General features: G+C 38.4%; 1 protein-coding gene across 5 annotated transcripts in view; it reads right to left on the reverse strand.

Moving 5' to 3' along the window:
- Window positions 1–245: 245 nt before the first annotated feature.
- Window positions 246–24,309, reverse strand: part of VEZT (vezatin, adherens junctions transmembrane protein) — a 65,274-nt gene continuing 41,210 nt past the window's right edge. For 3 of the 5 annotated variants that reach the window (XM_064655427.1, XM_064655425.1, XM_064655426.1), the window contains exons 8-12: window positions 22,132–22,463; window positions 21,330–21,523; window positions 17,115–17,215; window positions 15,684–15,891; window positions 246–11,685 (exon numbers count right to left, since the gene is read on the reverse strand). In XM_064655427.1, coding sequence (XP_064511497.1) covers window positions 11,114–11,685; window positions 15,684–15,891; window positions 17,115–17,215; window positions 21,330–21,523; window positions 22,132–22,463 — 1,407 coding nt within the window. In that variant the 3' untranslated portion in view covers window positions 246–11,113. The other 2 variants (XM_064655429.1, XM_064655428.1) reach the window with 1 other exon arrangement.

The raw sequence follows: 24,309 nt of genomic DNA on the forward strand, positions 1-24,309 counted from the left end.
TGTCCCATTCTGGGTTTCTTCTTCACTATCTTGTAAGAGTATGTACAATGCTGCAAAATAACCCTAGGGAAGCTTAATACAGTAAAACTGATTACATGTTGGGATCAGTGGAACAATATAATAGAAGTCTGAATGACCAGCTTTTTAGGACTGGTCTGGCTCCATCTCAACCCAACCCAGTACACTAGAGCAGGTTACTTGATACAGTGTGAGTATTTCCAATATGAAGCAGCACAGCAGAAGGATGAGAAGAACAGGTTTTAATGACAGAAAGGAGAAATACAGCAATACAACTGATACAAAAAAGTACACAATATAACACAAGTGTCTAATAAATAGCAGAGAACTTGAGAAACAGGAAGAAAATTTCAGATGGTTGAAGAAAGAGGCTTGCTCAAAAAGATACAATCTTAAGTCTTCATAGATATATATACATTCTTGGCAGTATAGGAAACGTACAGTTCTTACATAGAAAATACTGACTGTCTGAAGTGGTAGTATCAATTCCTGAAGAATATTTGCATATGGTACATTATGAAGTATACACACAGGTAATTTAGAATTCAAAAAATCTCCAAGTAAAGGAAAACATTGCGGATCCCTTTTGGTAGACAGACTTCTCCTTCTAACAGCAGCAATTGGATCTGTTCAGTATTCAGTATGAAAACAAACACGAAAACCAGGAAAGAGCAAAGAATAAGGAAAACCTTTTGCACAACAGATTATGCACCAATTAGGCAGCAAGACTCAATCGGTAAGAAAAAATACTCCTGCCTCATCAACTTTCCCCTTGCCTTTCACAATCAAATTATTTTCCTTCTTCCCCAGTAATACTTAAGCTTCCCTTCCCTGAATTAGGTGAGAGTGAGTCATACCTAAGTGGGAAGAGCGGTCAACAGATGTTAACCTTAAAACCAAATGAGGGAATGTTTACAGGAAGAGGTGTGCATCAGCCACAGCTCCTAACAGCAGCAGAACACAGCCTTTGTTTTGATGATAAAGTCTAAGCAGTATAACGGAGCCACAAAGCTTTGGATAAAAGAAGCCAGTCTGTTCTGTTGCTGCTATTTTGGCACTTTCAAAACATACAAAGAAAGCTTGTCTCTTACAAGTCATACAGCTAGACAAGTAGAATAAATACATCTCCTGCAGAGCTTCTTAAAGATCTACCTGACACAGTATTCTCTTCCTAAAAGCCCACCTACCAAGCCATTTAGGTGATGCTTAAAGGGGTTTTGCTAATAGTTGCCACAGCACACAGGTCTCTGAAGGATGATGGGAAGCTGTAGCTGGAAGCATGTGACACACAGAAAAACATTCTTCAGTCATCGCTTATTTAGACAAGAGTAACTAGTGTTCATTACTAAAGTGCTTGTACTGAGGAATCAGCAAAATATAATGCACAAACTATTGCCAGGATTGCTTAAAATTAATTTCATCTTCAGGATGAAAGTGAAATTATAAATAAACTCCTGTATAAAAGATCAAAAAAAGTGCTCATACAGCATTTGTGCATCCCTTTAAAAGCATTCCCTATTCCATTCAATCATTACTAATTGAAGGATGGATAAGCCACATCCACGCCACCTAGGCAACTGTCAGGGATACAGGATAAGGAGAAAAAATGATACAGGCAGTAGTGAGACAGAATTTTATTACAGATGCCAGAGAAATAATAGCAATCAAAAAGACTTTGAAAGTGGTTAGCATTACAATTGAGAAAACTACGCCTGAAACTGGGAAAACCCAGACACAAATTTAAAAAAATGGCTTAAAAATAATCCTGGTGATGCACACAATGAAATATGCAAAAAAGACTTTAGGTCCTGATTCATATCCATGGGAAAAAGGAGAGAGGTAAAGTGGAAAAGTACAAAAAAGAGAAACAAAAGGGTTTGGGAGAATATCATTGGCAGGAAACCCTTTCACACAGACAGGACAGAATCAAGGAATGTCTTCCTGCTTCTGCCTACATCCAAGCCAGAACGTGAGTTATGAGACCAGGCCCCAGGCTTCATAACTGCTTTAAGGACCTGCTGACCTAAACCTCCTTGAGACCGATCTAATCAAATGTTTAAAGCAGCATCAGCAACTGGAAGGGTGGGTGCAGAAGAGATTCCCAGTGGAGCCAAACCACATGGGTTTTCAGTACAGTTGAAGGAAAGAGACTCATGTCACACAGAACTTAAAGGAAGAGATACAGAGATTGATTACATATAGCTTGATACACCACCACAGCAGCACCAAGTCTTTCTCTGGAAATAAAATGGAGATAAAATAGAGGCTTTTTTGAAAAAGCTGCTGAAGACTACCAGTCTGGCGAGTGTTTCCTGTCTCCACTTCACATGGACAAGAAATTGTGGATCATTCCCAGTGTCTGCAAACTTCAGAGTGTATCATGTGATTTCCCTCTGTAGCCCTGCCAGAAGTTTCTTGCTGCAGTTTGTTCTTTTAAACATTTTGTCTTACATTTTAGCTCTCATTTATTAACCAATTAAACAGCAGCTTATCAAGATTATTTTCTTTCCCCTCCCTGTGGTTCCTTGGCAATCCATGCTGCCTTTAGGTCCTGTTTTGGGAAATGCTAAGATTCAGCAGGCAGGAAATGTTGAGGAACATGTATTTGTTTACATGTTTAAGACAGGGTAGATGGGTACACAGGCACTCACAGCAGCTCAGGTGCAAAGCCTTGATAAGTGAAAACAAAGTAAAATAGCTTTTCTAATTAAAGGTGTAAAATTAGCACGTGTTTTAAATACCTCCACAGAGCCTGCTTGGTAGAACACAATTCAACTCTTTTGCCATTAAATAGCAAGAACGAAGTTTTTGTTTACCTTCTGATAAGTAACTGGATAGTTTGATATGAGAAAAATACAACCTCTTTGCTTGACAAGACTTGCAGTGGGATACCTGGAAATACACAGTACAATATGAAGCGTGTGTGTGTGTATATATATATATATTTATAAAGCTCACACAAATCCCTCAAATTAAGAAACAATCCATTAATGCTGCTTAATGAAAATTCAAAATAGTTCAATTCAGGGGAGATTTAGTAATAATTGTAGTATGAAAATACATGCTCTTTGTCAGTGGGAAAGGTTTAAGCACAACTGCTATATCCCAGAGCTTCCTGAACTCAAGACTAGGCAGCTGTGGAGCCAGAGCACACTGGCATAGCAGCTGGAAAGCACGTTTTCAGCCCCTACTGCAGAAAGAAGCAAGCTTGTTTAGTGGAAGGCAGACGCAGCTATGACTGTGCCACCCTCCCACTGGAAAGAACAAGTAAGGCTCATGTAATGAGGAACACCTGTACAAGGATCAGTCTTGCTGAGGAGACATTACCATCTTATAGTCATTAAGGAGGAAAAGTCCTGGAAGTGAATGTTCTGAAGCCCAGGAAGAAACAGGAAGTCGGGCTGAAATGTAGATCAAACCTCCCTAGAAGGAATGTCAGGATAAACATTGTAACAGCCCTAAGAACACTTCTGTTTATGAGTTTATGACTGGGAATGTGCAGCAGCACCTTGGTGTGGGTTTCCTCTAGCCTGTCATTTCATAAAGTTTAGACAAAGTGTTCAGAACTGAAGGGAAAAAGTGGCCAAATTCCTCAACAGCTGACAAAGGAATGCTGGAGAAGAGCTGAAGGCTGCTAAGAGGAGGGAGAGAGAAAGACATCAGAGCAAAGAACGGACCTCGCAAAAACTGGATCTTTGAAAGATACCTGCAGAGTCATCAAGTCTAGCTCAGCACCTCCACAGTCAATCACCTGAGTAGAACCCTTCCCAGAAGTGATCAAACCAGAGGAGCTTCTCCAGCCTTGTGCCCAGGCCCCATCCATTGCAGTGTGACCACTAAGTTTCTTATTGGAGATAACTTACCTGGTGCATTACAGGATAGTCTCTTAGGCGAGAAGCAAACCAAAAAACCCTCCCCAATTGGTTTGTGTGGCCTATGAAGAGGAAAGGTGGGAAGGAAAAAGTTTAAGAGTGGGATTGCATATGGCATGGAGGCTGCAATGAAGGAAGACAGAGACAATAAACATAAAATGCTTATGAGGCATCCTGTTCCTGTATAGGTTTCCCTCAGCACTGGCCTGTGATCTCTACAAGCTTTGCAGACCTCAGGCACACAGGTGCAAGCAGACTGTCTGTGAATAGTCATGTTAGGACTTTAAAAACTTTGAGCACCATGTCATACTGAGCAGTGCAGGAACAGCCAGCATGAACTTGTTTAAATTTGACCAGCTGTGCCTTTGGATGAAAGATCTGGAGGACAATTTGCAGGTTTCTGGCTTTTATCCCATAATACATTGAAAGCCTACTATTATTATTATTACTGAAACACAGATATCAAACATTATAAACAGCCCACATTTATGGTGCTTCTACTGAGATCAAATGCATGATTCTCTGTCAGCAATGACTACTGAACATATTAAGCACTGACTTTTCTCTTTTTGTTTGTTTAGGAATGGACCTCTTTTTAATAGCACAAAGTAACGGAAAGGATTGGTCACGCTCTTTAGAAATCTGAGATTATTTTCAGTTCTCATCCATGCAGCTGGAGAAGGTCAGGAAGCAGTCTTTAAACGTGAAGATTTGAGCACAAATTTAGCCAACTAATGACACTTATTTTGGGACCTTGTACTAGAATTTCAGTTATTTTTAAAATGCAACTGATGTTTTTCAGTAAGTCAGAATTACTTATAGAAGCCAATTTACACCAAAAGTGTGGTATAAATTTGAGCTGCGATGTTATTATTTCTGTTTTGACTGTATACTCCCCAACCTTCTGTTTCAGTTCTCCAGTCAAGTGACAAAGTCAGTACACAATTCTAGATCTAGTCGTTAGTGTTACAGACACAAATAAAAAAGAATTTGTGTATTATTTTAAAATTTGAATGTCTTAAGAGCGGTAGTAAAGGGAGAGGACCATAGGTGTCAGAGACCAGAAGGGTGAAAACAGTAAGTAGAAAAAACCATGCACGACAATTTCAGTTTTACTGGCACTATCATAAACAGTTCTTAGAGACTCTGGAGAATAAAACAGTCTTGGGCAGCCTAGGCCTCAAGAACAACAACAACAAAAAAAGAGTCAAAATGAGTGAGGAAAATAATGAGTGGCATTATCCTCATTAGGATTCAGGGAGCCAGCTGCAAGTTAAAACACTCATGCACTTCCAGTCCTGTGCATGTCCTGAATCACTGAATGGTCACAAAAGTCACCCTAAAGGAGGGACTGGGACTGCACGGCCATGAAGTGGTTTAAGCTGCTATAGAACTGCACCCCCTTAAAGCAGACTGTCCATAAGGCCTTTAAGATTTAAAGCTGAGAAGGTACAAAGGGTCAAAACATGCTGAACATATGAAAGTATCCAAGTTTTGGTCCTATTCAACCCTTTTAAAAAAAGCCACTTTGTAACAGAGAAACAAACTTTTTCCTCATCTACTACATTACAGTCACTTCTTCAGAATCCTGTGTTCAGTTCAGAAAGTGTAATGTGGGCTAACAGTGCGTTCACCCTGCTGAGCCAAGTTGTGTTCTGATAACCTGACAATAACTAGAGAGACAGCAGCGTGAAAGGTGAGGCATGATATCGAGAACACTTTCATATTAGAGTGCTGTATCCATCTACAAAGCAAAGTTCATGGCAGGTAGATTTCTCCCCTACTTATGACTATGCCTTATTACCACAGTTATGGTACCATTACCAAGTATCTGATTACTGCACAAATTTCCAAGTCAAATAAATCAAAGTGGGTTTTCGGGCACGTAAAATCCAAGGTGGCAAAAAAAAAACCTTATACAGGAGGGAATTAAATATGATGAGAAAATGCATAAAGCACACTACCAAGCATTTTAAAAATTAGCCACAGAGGTCTTCAGTTTAGTCTCTGACATCCGTATATCCATGTTTCTTGTGTGAAAATATATTTTGTAATGCATACTTATTCATCAGAGACCAAAAAAGCTCTGGAAAGTCAAGCTGAAATTTAAACAAGTGTTGTTTGGCATCTTAATTTGTGTTAGACCAGGTGGCAGCTGTTGCAAGATCATTTTTATTTAACAACTTTCTGTTTTGTTAGCAAAGAAAAACATTGTCCAGCCAAATCCTGCTGACAGTGAATAAATATTTCTCCTCCATTAGACCAAATATTTTCATTTGTCATTCTAATAGCTAGGGTAGAGGTAAAAGATCTGAAAAGATTTTTCTTTTTTATATGGACTCAAATATATTTGAATGGTTCACAGTTTTATGGGAGGTGATTATTACTCCATACTCAGCACTGTTGAGGTTATGTCTGAAGTACTGCACCACACTTTGGTCATTACACTTCAAAAACTGGACAGATTTCTAAGGAAAGCACACAAAAGGTGAAAAACATGACCTCTGTGGAAGGACTGAGGGAAGTGGGCTTGCTCAGTTGAAGAAAAGAAAAATCAAAAAACTTTATTGACAAATCTCATTTGTAAAGCCTGTAATAAAGATGAATGCATACTGGCACTGGGACTAGGAATAACTGACCAAACATGAAGTTGAACAAATTTATGGAAAGGGATTCCACTGGAACCTGTTAAGCTAACCAGCCACCACCACCACTGGCTCAAGAAGTCCCTGAGCCACAAATTGTTGAGGAATATCCTGAGTAAGTATCACTAAAAATCTCTCTTTTCTCATACTCTTCTCTCAGCATCTGCTATTAGTCCCTGTCACAGACAAGATCCCAGAGCAGCCTGGCCCTTTACACTGACCAAGTGCTATTCTCACACTATGCCTGCTTTTTCAGATGAGACTGTGTGAAAACCCTGTTAATTCTAAAGAGTAATTAGCCTTGGGAACAACTCACTTGCAAAGAAACAGCAGCCTTTCACTAAATACTTTAAAGAACAAGGGCAGTTTAGTATACTTGACCTCACTTCTGTCAAAAAAAAAAAAAAGAGGAAAGAAAGAAAAAAGGCATAGACTACAAGATTACAAAATTCAGTGTGGGCAAACAACTCCACACGGTGCACCATTTAACGGGTTTTTTATTACAAAATAAATTAATGAGACGGTTGCAAACTTTGCACTTCCAGTACACATAAACTTTCCAATACTGTGTCAGTCACACAGACAGGTGTGCTCAGGACAAAGTCTGAAACCTCAGTAAAACTGGCTACTCTACCAGGTTCCATCTTGCACTTAGAAAATGAGGTGCAAGATTCAGTGATGTCCAGCAATTCTCTGTTGGGAGTAAAACTGTCTCACTGCCACGACCGAAAACAGAAGATTTACATTTGCGAATCTTGCCTGTGGTTGACACAGACACATTTAACTCCATTTGAAAGATGCTTGATTATCTGTCACTCTCTACATTTGCTTCCATGACACAACTGTTTTACAACTGCTGTCCTGAAGACATACACTTAACAAAAGGGACAAATTATCTTCTTATTACACATCTTTGCCCCCATTTAAGCCTTTATCTACATCTTTAGCTGTAAAGTGAAGTGATATAAAAGATGTAGTGTCATATTGCAATCCAATCTAAGAAGCAAATATTATCTTTGGAGTGTCTTCCAGTAGGATAGAAGGAGAAGAAATTACTTACCCCTATATAATTACTTGCTTCTACTTACAACTTCACAGAACTGCTAACTAGAAATGGAATAGGGAAAATGCATTTATTGTTAGCTCTGCTCTTCATAAAGAATTTTGGCTGCTGATATCCCTCAGCATAACCCATTATTTAGTATGGATTTCCTGATTAGCATGTTTCAAAAAGTTACAAAGCCCTAAGAAGCAAATGTTCTGTTTTCACAAAAATCTGTATCTCCGGTAACAAGCCAAAGAACACAGAACAGCACTCAGACCTCGACATGCTCAATATATTAACACAACTCTTTAGAGCTAATGCACACTTCAGTGTGTTCATCATATACATTATTTTAAATGCAGCAACAAATTGTGATTGCCAAGAAATCTCTCAGGTTCTTGAAGGAACATACAGCATGTATGGTCCAGTCCTTGCAAATGACATAATTATGAGAAAATCTGGATTATGACAGAGTGCATAACACACGTAGATGGAACCTGGTTATCAAGTCAAGGGAAGTCATGCTTTGTGTGCTGTACACTGCTAGCCATATTTTTCTGCAGGGAGAATATTAAATAAATCAAAATAAATGACCTGATGGGTGTCATATACGGATGTGATGAGAGGCAGAGAAAGCAAGTGAGCCCACGTGTTCATATGTGCAGCTTCTAAGACTGCACTAAGACAGACCACAGAAATCAGTTAAAGTGCTTGTAGAAAATCAATTTGTTCAAAGCAGGATCAGAACTTCCTCCAAAAAGTCATCATTTGATCATACCCATGTCTAATGTCAAGGCTGTAATTTCACACGTCACCACCTTTGCCAATAATGTAAATGTGGGCAATCCCGAGTCTCACACCAGCAGCGCAGTCCGTCCTGATACAGCTGTTTGGAGGTAACTACTGTAAATGGCATCACTGCAATAAGAACAGTGAAAAGTGATCCCTAAAAAGGGTGGACTCATGAGCTGTTTTGTAACATGGCCACGAAACCCTACGCTGACACAACTGATGGATGAAAATGAACAACTCATGACGGATGGGTTTTTTTAGTTCAGTTTCATCACCAAGATCAACACATAACAAAACTAGGTTCCAAGTGGGCCACCAAAGTTGATTCTCCAGGACTTTTGCTAAGGATTGCATCAAAGGAATAAAGAGATGGCAATTTTTATAAATGTGAGATCTGAAACCAATTTTAGTAGCAAAGCAAAGCACTCAGGCTACTACTGCCTTCATCCAAAATTGTGAGCATCGTAATGATTCATATCCTAAATCTGATCATCTTTCCAGGTTGGTAACACAGCCATACACATTGTAAACTATGATTTGAATCCCACTGGAAAAATTCAGGAGTATCCTTTCTGGGATACACAACATCAGATCATGAGATGATGGTGCAATGAGTTTATGGAAAAGCATTAATGGAACATACATTTAGGGAGTCAGAACAACTAGCTAGGAACAAAAAAAAATCTGGGCACTTTGTGAACTCAAGGATCTCAAGTCAAGGATGAGGAAGACTTTTTCAGAAGCATGGACAATGCTTCAAACACAATTTATCCAAAGCAGCTGTTCTAGACTTGTAAAAAAAATTGCTTACCAGAGAGAAAATAAAAGTGTTTCATCATCTTAGCCTAATCTTTACCGGTTACAGAAGAATATACTCTACCTCTAAGAGGAGGCTTAGCTTCTCAATACACTCTGAGAAGCATCTGATTTTTTCTTTTACCACACCCCCAAGACATCAACCATTCAGTTTCCAGTCACTTACACAAAACTAAGGGCACAGAACACAGTGTTACTGGTCAAAGAAAAATGGCAAGACATTCTCTTCCCAAAACCTGTGTGTGAGGGAGAAGACAGGCATTATATTGTGAAAGAACATGTAAGTCACATACTCCCTTGTCTATTAATTGGTATTTACCTCTCTACCATCTGTGAAGAAGTCCACATATTTCACAGTGTTCATGCAAAATCACTAATAGAAGAGAGGGAGATTGAAAGAAAGCACTTGTTTTCTGCCATATCATCAAGAGTTCCACCCTAATCTGCTGACTTTTGCTGGCTTTTCCCATTTCCCATCAGCATCCTAGGAAAGACATTGCTCTGCACCACCTGCATCTAAAAAAACCTTTGCCCTACAGAACTTGCAAACCCCAGTAAATACTCTAAGTAACTGATGCAGTGTATCCAGGTCGGAGTATTCCACACAAAGAAGCTGCGCTCTTGTCATTAGAGACATGGCATCCGAGCTTCATTTTGTGTCAGAGAGCAAAAGGAAGAGAGGGCAGTGAAATCATTAACCAGCTCCTCTGTGAGATGAGCAGTTTCCTGCTCCTTGTAACATCACCACAGAGAATAAAACAACCCATATAATCTCATACCAAACATCCAGACATCAGTGTCAGTTAACTAAGTTACAAGATACACCTTAGAAAATACACAATTGTTGTTCTCTCAAGGATTCTTAATCACACAGGTTATAGTTGTGATCTAAGGAAAAGTGAAAGAACATTAGGGAAAAGCAAGTATGCTGTTTAAACAAAGTACTGCATGTTGTTAAGCTCTCAGATAATTTTCTTCTAAGAAAATTACATTAGGACATAAACAAAAATGTACAATCTATCATCATATCCAATCGAACAATTATATTAAGGTTCAATTTACAAAAGGTTAACAAATAATTAATAGCTGGTTTAATACACAGGTGTTTACTTCTCACCTACTGTCAATCCAACAGATAGCTTCTAGCTGTCTATAGTGCTTTCTACTGGTGTGCTTATAGCCTTCCCTAACATATACTTACAACACATTTCTCTAACATGAATTACAACTTCTAAAAATCATTTATTAACCCTTCATAAAATTCTAAATAAACCTTAATATGAAGCATGACTAACTTTATACTATTTCAGCCCCATACCCCAGGACATATCAAATACTAGCTCTTTCAAGTTTTTATTTAAAATTCTACATTTTATTTGGGTGCCACATCACTAGCTGCAGAATCACAAATGTCTACTGTGGCTTAGTCAACACACTGCAGATACAAGAAGTGAAACAAAAGTGGTGGGGGAAGATCACAGGGAACAGTTCAGGTTCTTCTAAAAGAAATGTCCTGGCTTTTTTTACTGGAACAAACATTGATACCATGACAACAGAATCAGAAAACAAAAACTGGAGTCTTTTGTCAATCAAGACATTGTTTTTCCTTCATTTTAGAAATAAAAAACCCACAATACATTATAATAAATAAATAAAACAGAAAACACAAAGGTCAATTCCAACCTCCATCACTAGGACCTTAAAAATGGAACAGCCATCTATTTCTTGGATGCAGCCTAAACTTCTCTTACCTGCAAATTTTCAATATACTTAGAAGTCCTATTCAGTGTATCAGACTTAGGGAACAAGATGTATTATATTTAGGTCTCCTATTTTTTCCATCCAGTATTTTCACCTTCACACCTCACCTTAGTTTTTTTTCCATCAAATTGCCTGCTGTTGGTTTAACAAAGCTCAGCTCAGACTTATACTTTTCCTTCACTTTCAGAGCCTCCATCTTCATTCTCACAGTCCTCCACAAGGTCTTCATGCTCCTTTGTCTTCTCTTCCTCCTCCTCTCCCTCATCTCCAAAAGTCTCTTCCTGCATTGTAGTAAAAGTGAAAGACCTGGCAGCAACTTGTGCAGCCAGACCAGATGTGAAGTTTAAATCTGTTGATATGTGGAGCTGGGCCAGCCTTTGCTTGATTTTTGAATGCAATGCATCCTTAGAGGGAGGCTGTGAAACCTCTACTCCGTCCATACTGCTCGGCTCGAGTTCTTCAGCTTCCCCTTCACTCTGGTAACACATTCTTTCTTCAGTCCCTGTAGAAACATCTTCATCTGCAGTACTGTTTTTGTTTTTCTCCATCTCAGGATCTTCATACAAATATTCTGTCCTGCTTTTATCAGCAGCAGTCACTTGCGGATTAGAGTCTTTTTCTTCAGATTTATCACCATTTTGGCTGCAGTCCTGCTTTTCTGTATCTGAATTCATATGTGATTCCGAATTATTTAGTAGCTTCAGTGGTTCTACAGAAGGCAAGGGTTTCACTGCAGCTTAAAAAGGGGAAAAAAAATTAAATGATAACTAAAAGCAAGCTGCTATATATAAATAATTTATTTCTGTCTGCAAAGTTGCAAGATTATAAGGGTTAAAATGGCTTCAGAACCCACTAAAACAACAGAAACAAAACCCACGACAAAATTTAAAATAAAAGTGTTTTCTAATCACAAAGCTGAAGTGAAATGTGATAGCTACTTGTTGTAACTATTCCTTAAAATCTGTGATGTGAAGAGACAGCGCAAAACTGGTCGTGTTTAAAGCCGACATCGAACACAGATGATGCATTCAATGTTAAAGCAAAACCCACGTATAACTACTGTCCAGCACACAAATTTGAACTGTCTGCTTTTTAAGCAACAGTTTACCTAACCCACTAAAGACAGCTGGTACACGACAAAGTCCTTATAGGCAATACCCGATCTCCAACGCCACAACATACAAATGCAACATGTATTCATACAATCAGGTAAGATGTCCTCAAATAAAGTGTGGTTTAATTTAGCCTCTCTTGAAGTTAGTAGCAGCAGCGAGTCCCATTGCCAGCAATGGGATGCTTGCCAGGAAGTCTCTCCTCCCAGTGTTAAGGGTTAGTACAACTCAGTACAATCACTTCTTGAAGAACAGACGTCTTTCGTTTTAAGAAAATGATATAATGTCCATTTCCAAGTAAGGGATTCCCTAAACTGCAGTAGCTCCATTATAGCAGCAGCACGAACATAAATGAGAGCGGCAACAGCAGATTCCCAAGTTGCATTTCCCTTTCTAATTCCATTCTGATTTTACCCCTGTAAGCAGAGACGAAAATAACTCTGGGAAACACACGAACTTTTCATGGGAAACAAAATTTACGGTAGTAGGATTTTTCAACTGCATCCTATTTCAGTAATATTTACTTTATTTTACAATATTTACAATTTTACTAGCTGAAAGCAGGCACATCATTATGGTTGTCATATTGATAATTCTTTTCATTAGCACACTGAAAAACTGAGGCTTTGAATTTATACTGTACTGTTTTTTTGAAAGCCTTTTATACTGAAGGAGCACTGCACCAGACTCAGTTATTAACGGAGTAGTTCTTTCCCCATCTCGTAAAAAACATACTGCTACTTACTTCTGCCCATTTGGTCGAAGAGGCAGGAATATGCACAGTAATCTTATCATTTGGGAGCAAACTTGTTGCCTACTTCCTCCAAACAATCCTTTGAAAGGCAAAATTTCTCAAAAAATAAATAGATACCAATAGAGATTGGTAGCTGGTCAATTTGCAGAGTTGATTAGTTAATAAGCAAGGTGCAACTCATCAGTTCTGAAAGTATGGCTTTCCAAAGCTGAGAAATAGCTGTATAAGATCTATTGTATGGACAAGGTATGAGAAGGGGCAACAGCTGGATACAACACAATCACTTTCAGAATGAACTTTTCGGGGGGGGGGAGGGGAAGGGGAGAGGTTAGGGAAAGGCTAGAAAGGATTTTGCTTTAGAGAAAGTTGTTTTACGATGTTTGACAAATGAAAACAAAGCCACTAACAACTTAGTACACCTTTTCAAAAGCACTTTCATTTTACTGGCTCAACAGGATGCCAAAGGACCAAAAATATAAGCTTAGCTAAGCTACACTCCCATAAATTACCTACTGCCCAGACTGTAAGCAGTATTACCATGGTGCTGGGCCTTGGAAAACTTGCTTAAGTCTAGTGCTTTGCTAAGATGATGGTGGGTTTTTTTTTGGAATCCAACCTATCATCTCCAGTTGACTTCATGCTGTTTTATTTAGACATATCAACTTCTTTGGAGCTGACCTCTTCTTTGTGGAAACCCTCACCAGCCCCTCTTTCAACAAACCAAAAACCCCGATGTCTCGGTTAGGACAAATAAATCAGAATGGCTATCTGGGTGCCTTGACTAACAGACTAAAGCCTTTGAATATTTCAGGATCTTTTTCACAAAAATCATGAGTTAGGAAAACACAGGATTTCTGGAATATGATTGTCCTGTAAAAGTGAGATTCAAGAGGTCTATGGAAAAGTGGTATCATGGCCATCCATTGGCTTGGGCCAATGGAGACAAGAATATGAACCTGTCTGGGTTTAAATCTTCAAGATAAAGCAAGCCAGAAATGTGAAAAGCACAGATCATAAAAATGTCTCTAAGGAATGACTCATGTACAGACAAATTAAGGTCTGCAGCAGTAATATGGCAGGGTCCATTATGCCATATTTAACTGACTTTTGTTTCTTTTGAAGAAATAATGAAGAAGTTCCTTAAAAACCAGTAGATGATGTTATGTCTGGTGTCCATATCAGTCTGTCAGATTAGACACACAGAGTCTGTGCCAAAAGGAGACAATAATAATTACTTTCATGAACTGCTCTTGTCTTTTCCAGTTTTGTACGGGATGGAAGAAATCAATGCAGCTGGAGAAAATCACACTTTCTTCCCTCCCCACCATTTAATCTCTAGATCTAAAACAATGTAGTATCTATACACTGAAAGGAAAAGGAACCAACACGAGCCACGAAGGCTTTCTTCTGGTGAACAGTTGCTGCAGACTACAGGAGTCAGCTGGCTCTGTCCAGCCATGGCCACAGATGGCCAGAGGATATGCTCATATGGACAGGTATCAGCTGCTAACTTCGGTAAGGAAATATCCTGTGCAACTCCTGTGCATCTCCTGACAAGAAGACTTTCTGCAGGAGTCACTAGGTCTGTCAAGACTTGAACTGGAGGTAGGACTCCTTCCTTCTTTCTTCAACAGTGAGGAAAGGAAAACTTAAAAAGATTTATGTTAAAAGTTGTGTAGTGTCTTATCTAACACCAGAGCAGTAATACAGAAATTCTACTCTTGAGCAGACTGGTGCAATCTGATGTCTTAAGGGTTTTTTAACTCAACTAGAAGAGAAATTAGTACCAATAGCCATGTGATCTCTTTTACCATAGTGGTAGCTTAATGGACATAAAGAAGAAAGTTGTGAAAACAGATATTTTTTGATGGTTTGATGTCAAAAGAGACAGTCTCATAAAGAGGTATGGTCTGTTAGTGTCTGTTCCCACTAAATTACTGAAAGATGCAATCCATGGTCTTTTTTTTCTGGTAGACAATGGCAAAGGCAGAATCCTTGGATAGGTTGCCAGACTTGAGGGTTGTTTTTCATAACACAGAACATAAAACTTTTTAGAGGGCTTTTCCTAACCTTTCTGTAAGAAGAAGAAATGAAAATGAGAAAAAGGAAAACACAAACTACTGCCAATTTTAAAGACACAAGCACCTCAAGCAGTGAAAGGAATCAAGTTGTATCCAGTCTCATTGCTGTAACAGACACACTGTCTTCTAAAGGCAAGAGAAATTTTCATATTGCTGCCTTCAAGTACAAGTGGCTGGAGCTTACCCAGCAGTCCTCAGAGTCTGTAAAGGCTAGTTTGGAAGAATTCTTCTTAGATGGTTTGTGGGGGTTTTTTTGGTAAACATATTCTGTATATCCACTCTCTCATGGAAACAAAAGCCAGTTTTACTCTTTTATGAGCCTTTAATATTTCAAAGTCTAGCTCTTCACTTTAACCTATATACTTCTGGAAGTCTGGAATAATTTCTGATGGTTTCTTTAAATTCTGAAAAGTAATTTATTTATGCACCCTGATTAAAATTAATATTTACTGGAAAGCCATGAAAGAAAGTCAGTCCCCATGGTTTATAGCCTGACAGTTCTCTTTATGCTGTGTTAGTATTTTTATGTGTTCAATATTTTAGCTCAGTGTTTTACTTAAAGCCAAATTCCCATTTCTCTGACTTCTTTTCAATATATAGTAAAATGACTGCTAAAAGTAATATAAAGAGATGGAATAGTAAACTAAGGCCACACAGCTCTATCAAAGACACTACTATAGCTAAGCACTGTCTGAATCCTAACACAGTCAGAAGTAAATGGCAAACAGACACCTACACTTTCTGAGAAAGAAATAGAAAGGAATTAATTTTAAAAAGCAATACTTACCATGTTCACTGAATAGCAGCTGTTTCCATTTCTGTCTTTCTATTTCTGAAGCTTTAAATCCAAGTACAGATTTCAATTCTTGTAACACCCTTTTAGACTCCTGTCTCTCTCGTTCTTGTCTCTCTCTCTCTTCCTGGGAAAAGCAGTAAAAATCTTCTCTTTTGTATTCATTATCTGTATCTGAATAATCAACATATGCTTCCAATTCCTTAAAAAACAAAGAAAGAAAGAAAGAAAGAAAGCCTTGATCTTCACTGTCAGTGTGGACTCAATCCTACAATCTGATTCATGATCAAGCGATCTCAACACAAGCCAACAACAGCAATAGGAAGGAGCCCTGTTTGAGCAGAGCCAGTGGATCTGACACTGCTCTTGGTTCTATCTGTATGATTTTGGAGCAAGTCCACTCATTGAAAGTTAATGAGATTTACCTTCATACACAAGTACGATCAAGTGATACACCTTGAAAGATCAAGTGACATACCTTGAAAATGGGAGTCCGTTTCCCCATAATTACAGGTGGAAATAAGCAATAAGCAATGCCGATGTGGGTTTCTTTTTTTCTTTAAATTTACACCATAACCAATTCTTGGTAGTCAGGTATCTTGCTAATTTAACTTATGTAAATGCTTATTAAGAGGATATAGAGAACAGCAAACTCCTCCTCCAATTTTAAATATATTGGCTTACAAGCATAAAAAAACTAGAGTACCATTTATATTATAACAGATGGCAAATAAAAATAGTTAAAGTAATTGGTCCCAGCTCTTTGATATGGAAAAAAATATACAGAGAATGCATGATGCATGTAGGGGAGAAGGCAAGGGAGGGACAGAGCAGAGCATGGCTGTTCAGTGTGCTTTCAGAATGCATCTGCTACTCAGTTATGGGATGGAGGAGGCCTGTCCCTCTTGAAGACAGCCTAACCATCACCCATGAGCTCCTCAAACAACACAAAATTGTTCAGTGTCACAGTTTGCTTTAGGTATCCAAAAATGTGGAGACTACGTAAACTGAAGGCAGGATGGTTTGTGCTGGAGCTTGTCACTTTTGCAGCTGCGTCAATTTATCCATGAATATGTAAGTAGGACTCTATTTCATATATATTGCCTTTTAGCAGTTCTCACTTTTTTCTTTATTACTCTGACCTGTGTTGCTGCTCTCCTTTTGTCACTCATTTCTAATGACACATATGAGAAGTGAATACTAGTGTTCTTTTTTCCAGGATAGGAAACTTGGACCTCTCCATGGAACATCAAAAGGAATATAGATAATTTTTTTCTACAAGTCCAATTTTGAAATGGCACTGGCTACCTACTTGATCTTTCTCAGCAAGACAAGGAGGTCACTGCACAAGCAACTGAAAAAGAAATGGATACAGCAAACAATCCCCAAATATTATTTTAAATGATCCTTTTTTTTTTTTTTTACCTGCTCTTCAGGGATTGGATCTTTGTTTTCTATGTATATGGCAGGTTGTGTTAAAGGTACTGTAGTACGCTGTAGGTTGTCACAGGAAACTTCAATTTTGCCTTTAGGGGAAAAAAGAAAAGGGATTTAAAAAAAAAAATCATATTTGAGTGTTGAATGAGGTTTTTGACTTAGTCAGGCAGGGTCCAGGCATTTTCATAGGCAGGATTGGCACACATGAAAAAAACCTGAAGGCTGGTTAGATTACACTGAAACGCTGTGTTAGAGACCACTTACATAACTTAGTGGGTTTGATATAAGCTGCATCCAGTGGAACTCATGTTGAAATACTTCAACTAAAAAATCTTGACATTTTTATAGACTTTGAAAACCTGCAGGTGGCAAGAAAAATTGGTAGAACCAGAGAAAAGACTTGGTTCCCAAGTTTAAAAAAGAGAAGTAAACCAGTAAAATTATAGGTAAAAGAGCTTCAAATAACTGGAAAATACTGGAAGAAATAATTAAGAAAAATTTACAGGAAGCTATCTGGGAGGTAAGCAAGGAGACAATGGGACAGCCAGTGTAGGTTTGTTGATAATCAAGATGTTAATTTTCCAGTGCAGTGACAGGTCTAATGAATAGAAAGACGCCAAAGACGTTCTGCATTTTGTTTTCAGTAGGGCTTTTGACATGGAGTCATGACATTCTCATAAGCAAAATACACAGGCCAGGAAAAGTTGCTATTAGGTGCATAGAACAGTCTCTTGGATCATCACAGTATAGTTACCATTTTCAGATTGGAATACATTGAGTGAGGAGTTGTGTCAAGTCCAGTACTCTTTAATATTTCCAATGGGTGAAAGAAAACTGTTGCAGCTCATTAAATCTGCTGATATAGAGATAATCTATAAGGAAAATCAAAGATACAGCCCAGGCAGAACTGGATTTCAGATACAGGAGTTTTGTGACAGTGACTGCAAATATTCGTGCTTTGGAACAGCAAAGTGCACAAATAAATGACAACTGACTGGGGAACAGCACTGAGAAAGCAGTGAGAAGCCTCAGTCACCTAAAGCCTGCTGCAAGCAAAAAGCCAAACTACATACTAGTACATATAAGCAACAGCACAGATGTTAGACACATGAAATAACATTTCTACCCTGCCACTGATCAGGCTGTCGATGGAACATAGTGCCCAGTCTGGGGCTCCTTCATTAAATGATACAGTGGGCAAACTAGAGGGAGTATAGAGGAAAACAGTGGAAATGATCAGAGGACTAAATTTGGTTGTCAGGGAAGAGTTTAAGCATAGAGAGTCACAGAGAAGATACAAAGAAAACACACTAACCATCTTCAAGAATGTAAGAGCTATAAAGAGGAAATGGATTTCCATTGTGGGCAGATCAGAAGTACTGCTTTTAAATTGCAGCATGAGATACTTCTATTCACTAAAAACATTCTACTGGTAATGGAATTAAGTGCTGGAAGAGATGCCTGGCAATACTGTAAAATGTCTCTAAAGAGAGGTTTTTAGGAACAGGTAAACAACATTTACTCACAAACACTAATTTATCCTTGAGAAGGAAAATGGGCCCATCTATCCCTATTTTCAATTTCTAATCTATACACTGAACATTTATGGATAGTGTTCTGAAAGTAGGCAGTCAACAATAATGCCAAGTTTGGTGGTGCTCGGTTATCTGCTTTTGCAAACAAGGAAAGTATGTAATTCTCTGGTGGCCTGGGCTGAGCTAAAGATCTGACATTCCAGAAATATTTACATGCAAAGTTTAAAAGAAAGGTGAAGCATATAGTGAAATTTCAAGTAGAAAGTTGATGAGATATTTGTTTTATAATTATCAATTATCAAGTCCCCTTGTCTATTGTGGAACTCTGCCTCGTAATAAGAACATTTAAATAATAATAATAATTATAACAACAATAGAAATATGGTCCTGAAGGTATGAAGACAAATTTGGAAGAGTACATGGAAGTTACCAATTAAAAGCTTGCCTTCCCAAATCAGAGGAGTAAACCAGTTGCTCTAATACATGTACAGACTGCTGTTTGCCACCTGTATGGGATGATGCTATTGCTAAAGATACGCTTCAAGATCATGAATTCACAGTGTTTAACTAAAACTGCTGCTGCTTTAGTTCCTCTCCAGTGGATCAAATGACAGCAAGATCCAGGAAACTACAGAAGAGTACTATGGTCTTGCTGTTATAAATGTCTAAAAAAGTTGTTTATGTTTGCAGAGATAGAGACAGTTTAAAAGGAAAAAGGGTGGAGTTTAAACAGTTTGAGAGATATTGATTCAAAGATCATTAAAACAATGATGTAACTAGTCATAAAGGGTATTCTATTCTGTAAAATTAGCAGCAGATTAATATATATGCTTAAATTGTTGAGGCTTTAAGTAGTAAACTAGTTTTATCGGTGATGAAAAAAGGTGAAAGAATAAAGATAAGAAGCTGAAAGTCTAGCATTAACTCTAGGAAGTGAGCAAATATCTATATGTAGATCAATGAGAGATAAATCTGTCATTGCCCACGAATTTAAGTAGAGGTAAATTCCCCTCAAGGTGCTGAAGCCCCACTTGCTGTCAGGCTCTGTTCTGTACCTGACAGGATCAGTGACTAACAACACAAGTTACACCGAGTCCTGTAACAAAAGAAGCTCAACTGCATTCACTGAAGGAACCACTTGCTCTAATATCCATTCCTGTCACCACCAACAGAAGGTGGACAGGAGTGTATGAATGTTCAATTCATTACCCTTACAAGGCTTTGCTTTGACAGTTTGACACAATGAACTATTTAACATACCTGTAAGAAACCAGCTTTGACACACAATGATTTAGGGCAAGAAGCATGTAGTACTTGCTGAAGGAGACTCATCTCTTTATACAGATGCTCAACTGGTTGAGCTAGTTAGCTGAACCAAACATCTATTGCAGTAAAAGTGCTGGGCATCCACTCAGACACAATGTTCTACTCCCATGGGATTTTTGCAATAGCTCTTGTCAAAAGATTAATTTGGTTTTGGATAATAATGCACAAACATAAAAGATGTTTTAGCTTCTATATCATTTCAATGGGAAAGTATCTTCTTCCAAAGAGCTTTCAGAAAGCATTGGGAAAAAATGAGATCATTTAATTAAATAATTTACATAATCATGACTGACAGACCAGCCATTAGGGTTTGTAGAAAGACAGCAGAAGAACTAGATTTCACTTCATGCACAGCTTGAAAAGGTCAACTCACAGAAGCTGGACTGCTTAAGAAATGTATCAGGAAAGCCAAACGTAGTCAGATGAAAATGGTTTTCAATGACCAACATAATTTAAAGTAGCTCCTGTGGAGTGGTTTAGTAAACTTGTTGCAAAATAAGAGATTCAACCCCAACACATTTACAGGAAAGCCAGTGGGCAAAAGTGAAGATTTATTTTATTTTTTTATTTTCCATGCAATCCCTTCCTTCTAGATCACACACTAGATTATTTTTGTACTGAACTTCAAAAGGAAGCAAGTTATAATAAAAATGCCTACCGTTTTTACATAAAGTAAAAAGAAAACTAAAATAACTAAAAATACTATGGTGTGCAGTCTAGAAAGAACTTTTAAGGAAAGGGAAAAAAGCAATCAGTGGAACTGCAGGTTGTGGAGGGCATCAACAAAACAAAACAAAACAGGCTAGCGCACGCAAATGTATCAGGCTACATCTAATATCCTCATAGGCTGTTTTAGGCAACACTGAGGGGAAAGCTGTAAGACTAGACTGTCAGGTAAAGTACACATGAATTTGGTTATACCATGTCTGGACCTGCACAGAGCCTGCATGAGGCCTCCTAGTGCTCCCAGTTCTGGTGTGAGCATGAACAAGGTCAGCTTGCATGACTCTAGGCCCACAGATCTCAGGGATGATTCATTGAAGTCCTACCCCTTCACAGCTGATTCACCAATCAAAGGCAAAAAGCCACAATTGGTCTACACCTGAAAATGTAACCATCTGAATCCAAAGGCCTAACAGAGTTAACATGTTCGCATTTTTTACTGAAACAAAAGCTTCAAGACCATCACAGTGAAAAAGTCTGACATAAATATGGTCTTTCTAAGTGTAAGACCTTCTTCAGCTAAAATTCTGACACACAGGCTGAACACTGTCTGATCCATTTTACCATTCCATCTCTGAAGAGTATCCCATTAGTTGCTAAATTAATCTCCCACATTTACCTTTTTTACTTGTGTTTCTTCCACTCATTTTTTCCACCTGAGAAATGGCTTCTTCCCAGCAGCTGTTGCTTGCCTGGATATGAGGCTGAATAAACTTTAGTTTTTGTTCAAGAACCTGATGGGCTTCTGTTGTCAACTCAGGTGTCTCCTTAGTGCTAACAAGTTTTTCAAGTTCATCCTCAAGAATTATTACCCTAAGTAATAAAGAGATGAACAGCAATAAGTAATAATAAATATTTGACTTCACCATTCCTCTAAGTATTTAATTTAATATACTGTTATTCTCCTCACATTTTAAGTTTCTAACTCAGTTAATTCCTCAAAGATGCCCCACAATTTTAAAAATAAAATAATTTTCTCTACATCAAGATACATTACTCACCTGCATTCATTACAGTAATTCTTATATGTAAGATTAAAGGAGTAGGACAGTCTCAACTGTTTCACCAAGGCAGTGACAAATCTTTAAAAATATTTATTAGGTAGTTACTATAGCATTCTTATAAAGCATTTAGTATGTTGCAAAATCAATAGGAGATAAGTTTCCAAATTTTTTCAAGGGAGTGACAGAAGTAAGGTAAGATCTTGGTGTACTGCTTATCCTCAAATTTTCACCAGATACTTAAAGAATCACCAGGAAAAAATATCAGATAGCCCATACTGTGTACAGATATACCTATAATTGCAGACTTGCATGTATCTGCCTTTTTTTTCTCTAAATCTGGGATAGAAACTTACAACCCAACGAACTTCAAAACATTCTGCCTACCTGCATATTCCCTTAATTCATGCGTAAACTTACTCATTGAGCAGCGCCTTGAGGTGAAGCTGCAAGCTGCGTACTGCTGTCTGAAGGCTGTTCAGCTCCCTTGACTTCTGCTTTGTTCTGGGTGGCCATTCCAAACCCGACTGGTGCTGAGTTTCAAAGTACCGATAAAACTCGTAGCTTCTCCTAAGCTCCTCCAAGCAGGCAGCGTGTGTGTGAGGTAGGCCTTGAGTCACATCGGACAGGATGTGATGAGGCAGCCGTTCAGGGGAGACCAAGGGCTTGGGGGATGCATTGGCTGGGGAGAGGAGCAGCACCAGCCTCCTGAAGAATTCTGAACTCTGCCCTACCCAGAGCTGAAAGAGGACCTGCAAAAGAGGGTAGGGTTAGCTCTGTGCACCTGGGAAGATAGTCGGCCTCCAAAGTAAATGTACAGATCCACCACGGGAAAACATTCCCTGGCCAGCAACAGGAACTTCGAAAAACTGCAAAAACCTGCTGACTGTTTTTGATGGGTATCCCAGACCACGTGAGGTTCAGATCTTGTGAACCTTAGGTGACTGTTAATTCTTTGATGAAGGATATTAAATGCGATTATGTTCAGAAGATTGTCAGAGTCCTAAAATCTCATATTCTCATCAGGCAGTTTCATTATTTGCTATAATCTCCACATACCCTACAGCTCAGGAAGGGCTGCCAAAATTCCAGTGGCAGCAAAAACATTTTTCCCTTTATAATGCCAATCATTTCTAAGATCTGGTAACTACCGCGTTGCCCCACACCCAACCTTGAAACAGGAGCCTAATTGCACTGTACTTCAACAAAAAAACATTTTACATCTGAAGAAAGCTGAGCTGCTAACTTATTTCTTTTTTCAGCCACAGTGAGAAATTTCACCAATACCACTAAGGAGGAAAAGGCTTGTAAGAAATTAATCGATTCGCAATGTTATATATGGTCCTAAAGAGGCCAGTCCATCTGGGAGCAAGGCAACCCACAATTTCAATTTCTTGAGAACTTCCACTTCCAGTGAAATGTAAAGAACTGTTTCCTTAGTTTAGAGAAGGCTGTTTGCTCAGTAGACCGTGACAGAACAGCAACACCTTATGTCTCTAAAATAAAAAGGAAAAGTTATGACACTTTTCTTTGCAATACTGGCCCTTATTAAAAGGGATCAACTGCAAGTGACCATGACGTGCAGTCTGAAATCTATTCTCAAGCATTCCAGACTGAGGAAGACAAAATATTTACTCATCATGCTTTTGATATATCCAAGGGTATATCAAAAATACTTGGATGCAAACTGACAAAATATGCCAAAAGAATAAAAAAACTTTCTCAAATCACAGAAAATGCTCATGAGGAAAAAGAACAAATGAATTATATGAAATTAATTTGGGGCACACATGCAAGACTGATTTGACTAGGTGCAAAAATAAAAAGCAGACAAATGGGCAGCAATCACTCAAGTGTCCCTGAATGTGTGGTGCCCTGGACAAAAAGTCAAAAGCTCATGCTATAATATGCACAAAAGAAGACCAATCCCTTCCACCAGACATAAGGCACAAGCAGTGAAAAAGTAGCACACAGAAACAGTGGATTTCAGGAATTGATAATCGTAATCCAAAACATACCTGAAAAAAGGCACAATGATGAGAGAAAAGGAAATTCCAGATGTATTTATGGTTGTAAGTAGCTTGCTCTGCCAATGACTCCTGATGATTTCTGCTGATTTTTGCTTAAACTCACAAAATATCCAACTGGCTCTCCTCAGTTTAAATTGGTATTTTTTTCTTTAGCCAAAAATTTTTACTCTTTAAATTGGTTTACTTCAAGGACAAGGTAGGCAAAAGACACATGCTACATTTGTCATATGGCCTAGACAGGGGCTTGAATGAAAATTAAAATATTAACTAAATCTGGATACATCTTGTATTCTACCTGCATTTTAACATAAAGACAAGTTCTCTCAAAAAACCCAAACAACCTGAGGAGGACAGCACATAAATCCAGGGCTCACAACACAAGTGTGTCCCCAGGTTATCGGAGTATATCTATTTTATTGCCTACACAGGAATCTGCCTAAGACTGATTTATGTTAATTTACCTTGGTTCAACTACACCACACCCAGCCTACACCACCGTCTGTTACGAGTTAACATAAACTGAGATTTACTAGTTGTGAGCTTAACTGTATCCAGAAAGCATCCCAAC

Source organism: Pseudopipra pipra, chromosome 5 (genome assembly GCF_036250125.1).
Source record: "Pseudopipra pipra isolate bDixPip1 chromosome 5, bDixPip1.hap1, whole genome shotgun sequence".
Lineage (NCBI taxonomy): Eukaryota > Metazoa > Chordata > Aves > Passeriformes > Pipridae > Pseudopipra > Pseudopipra pipra.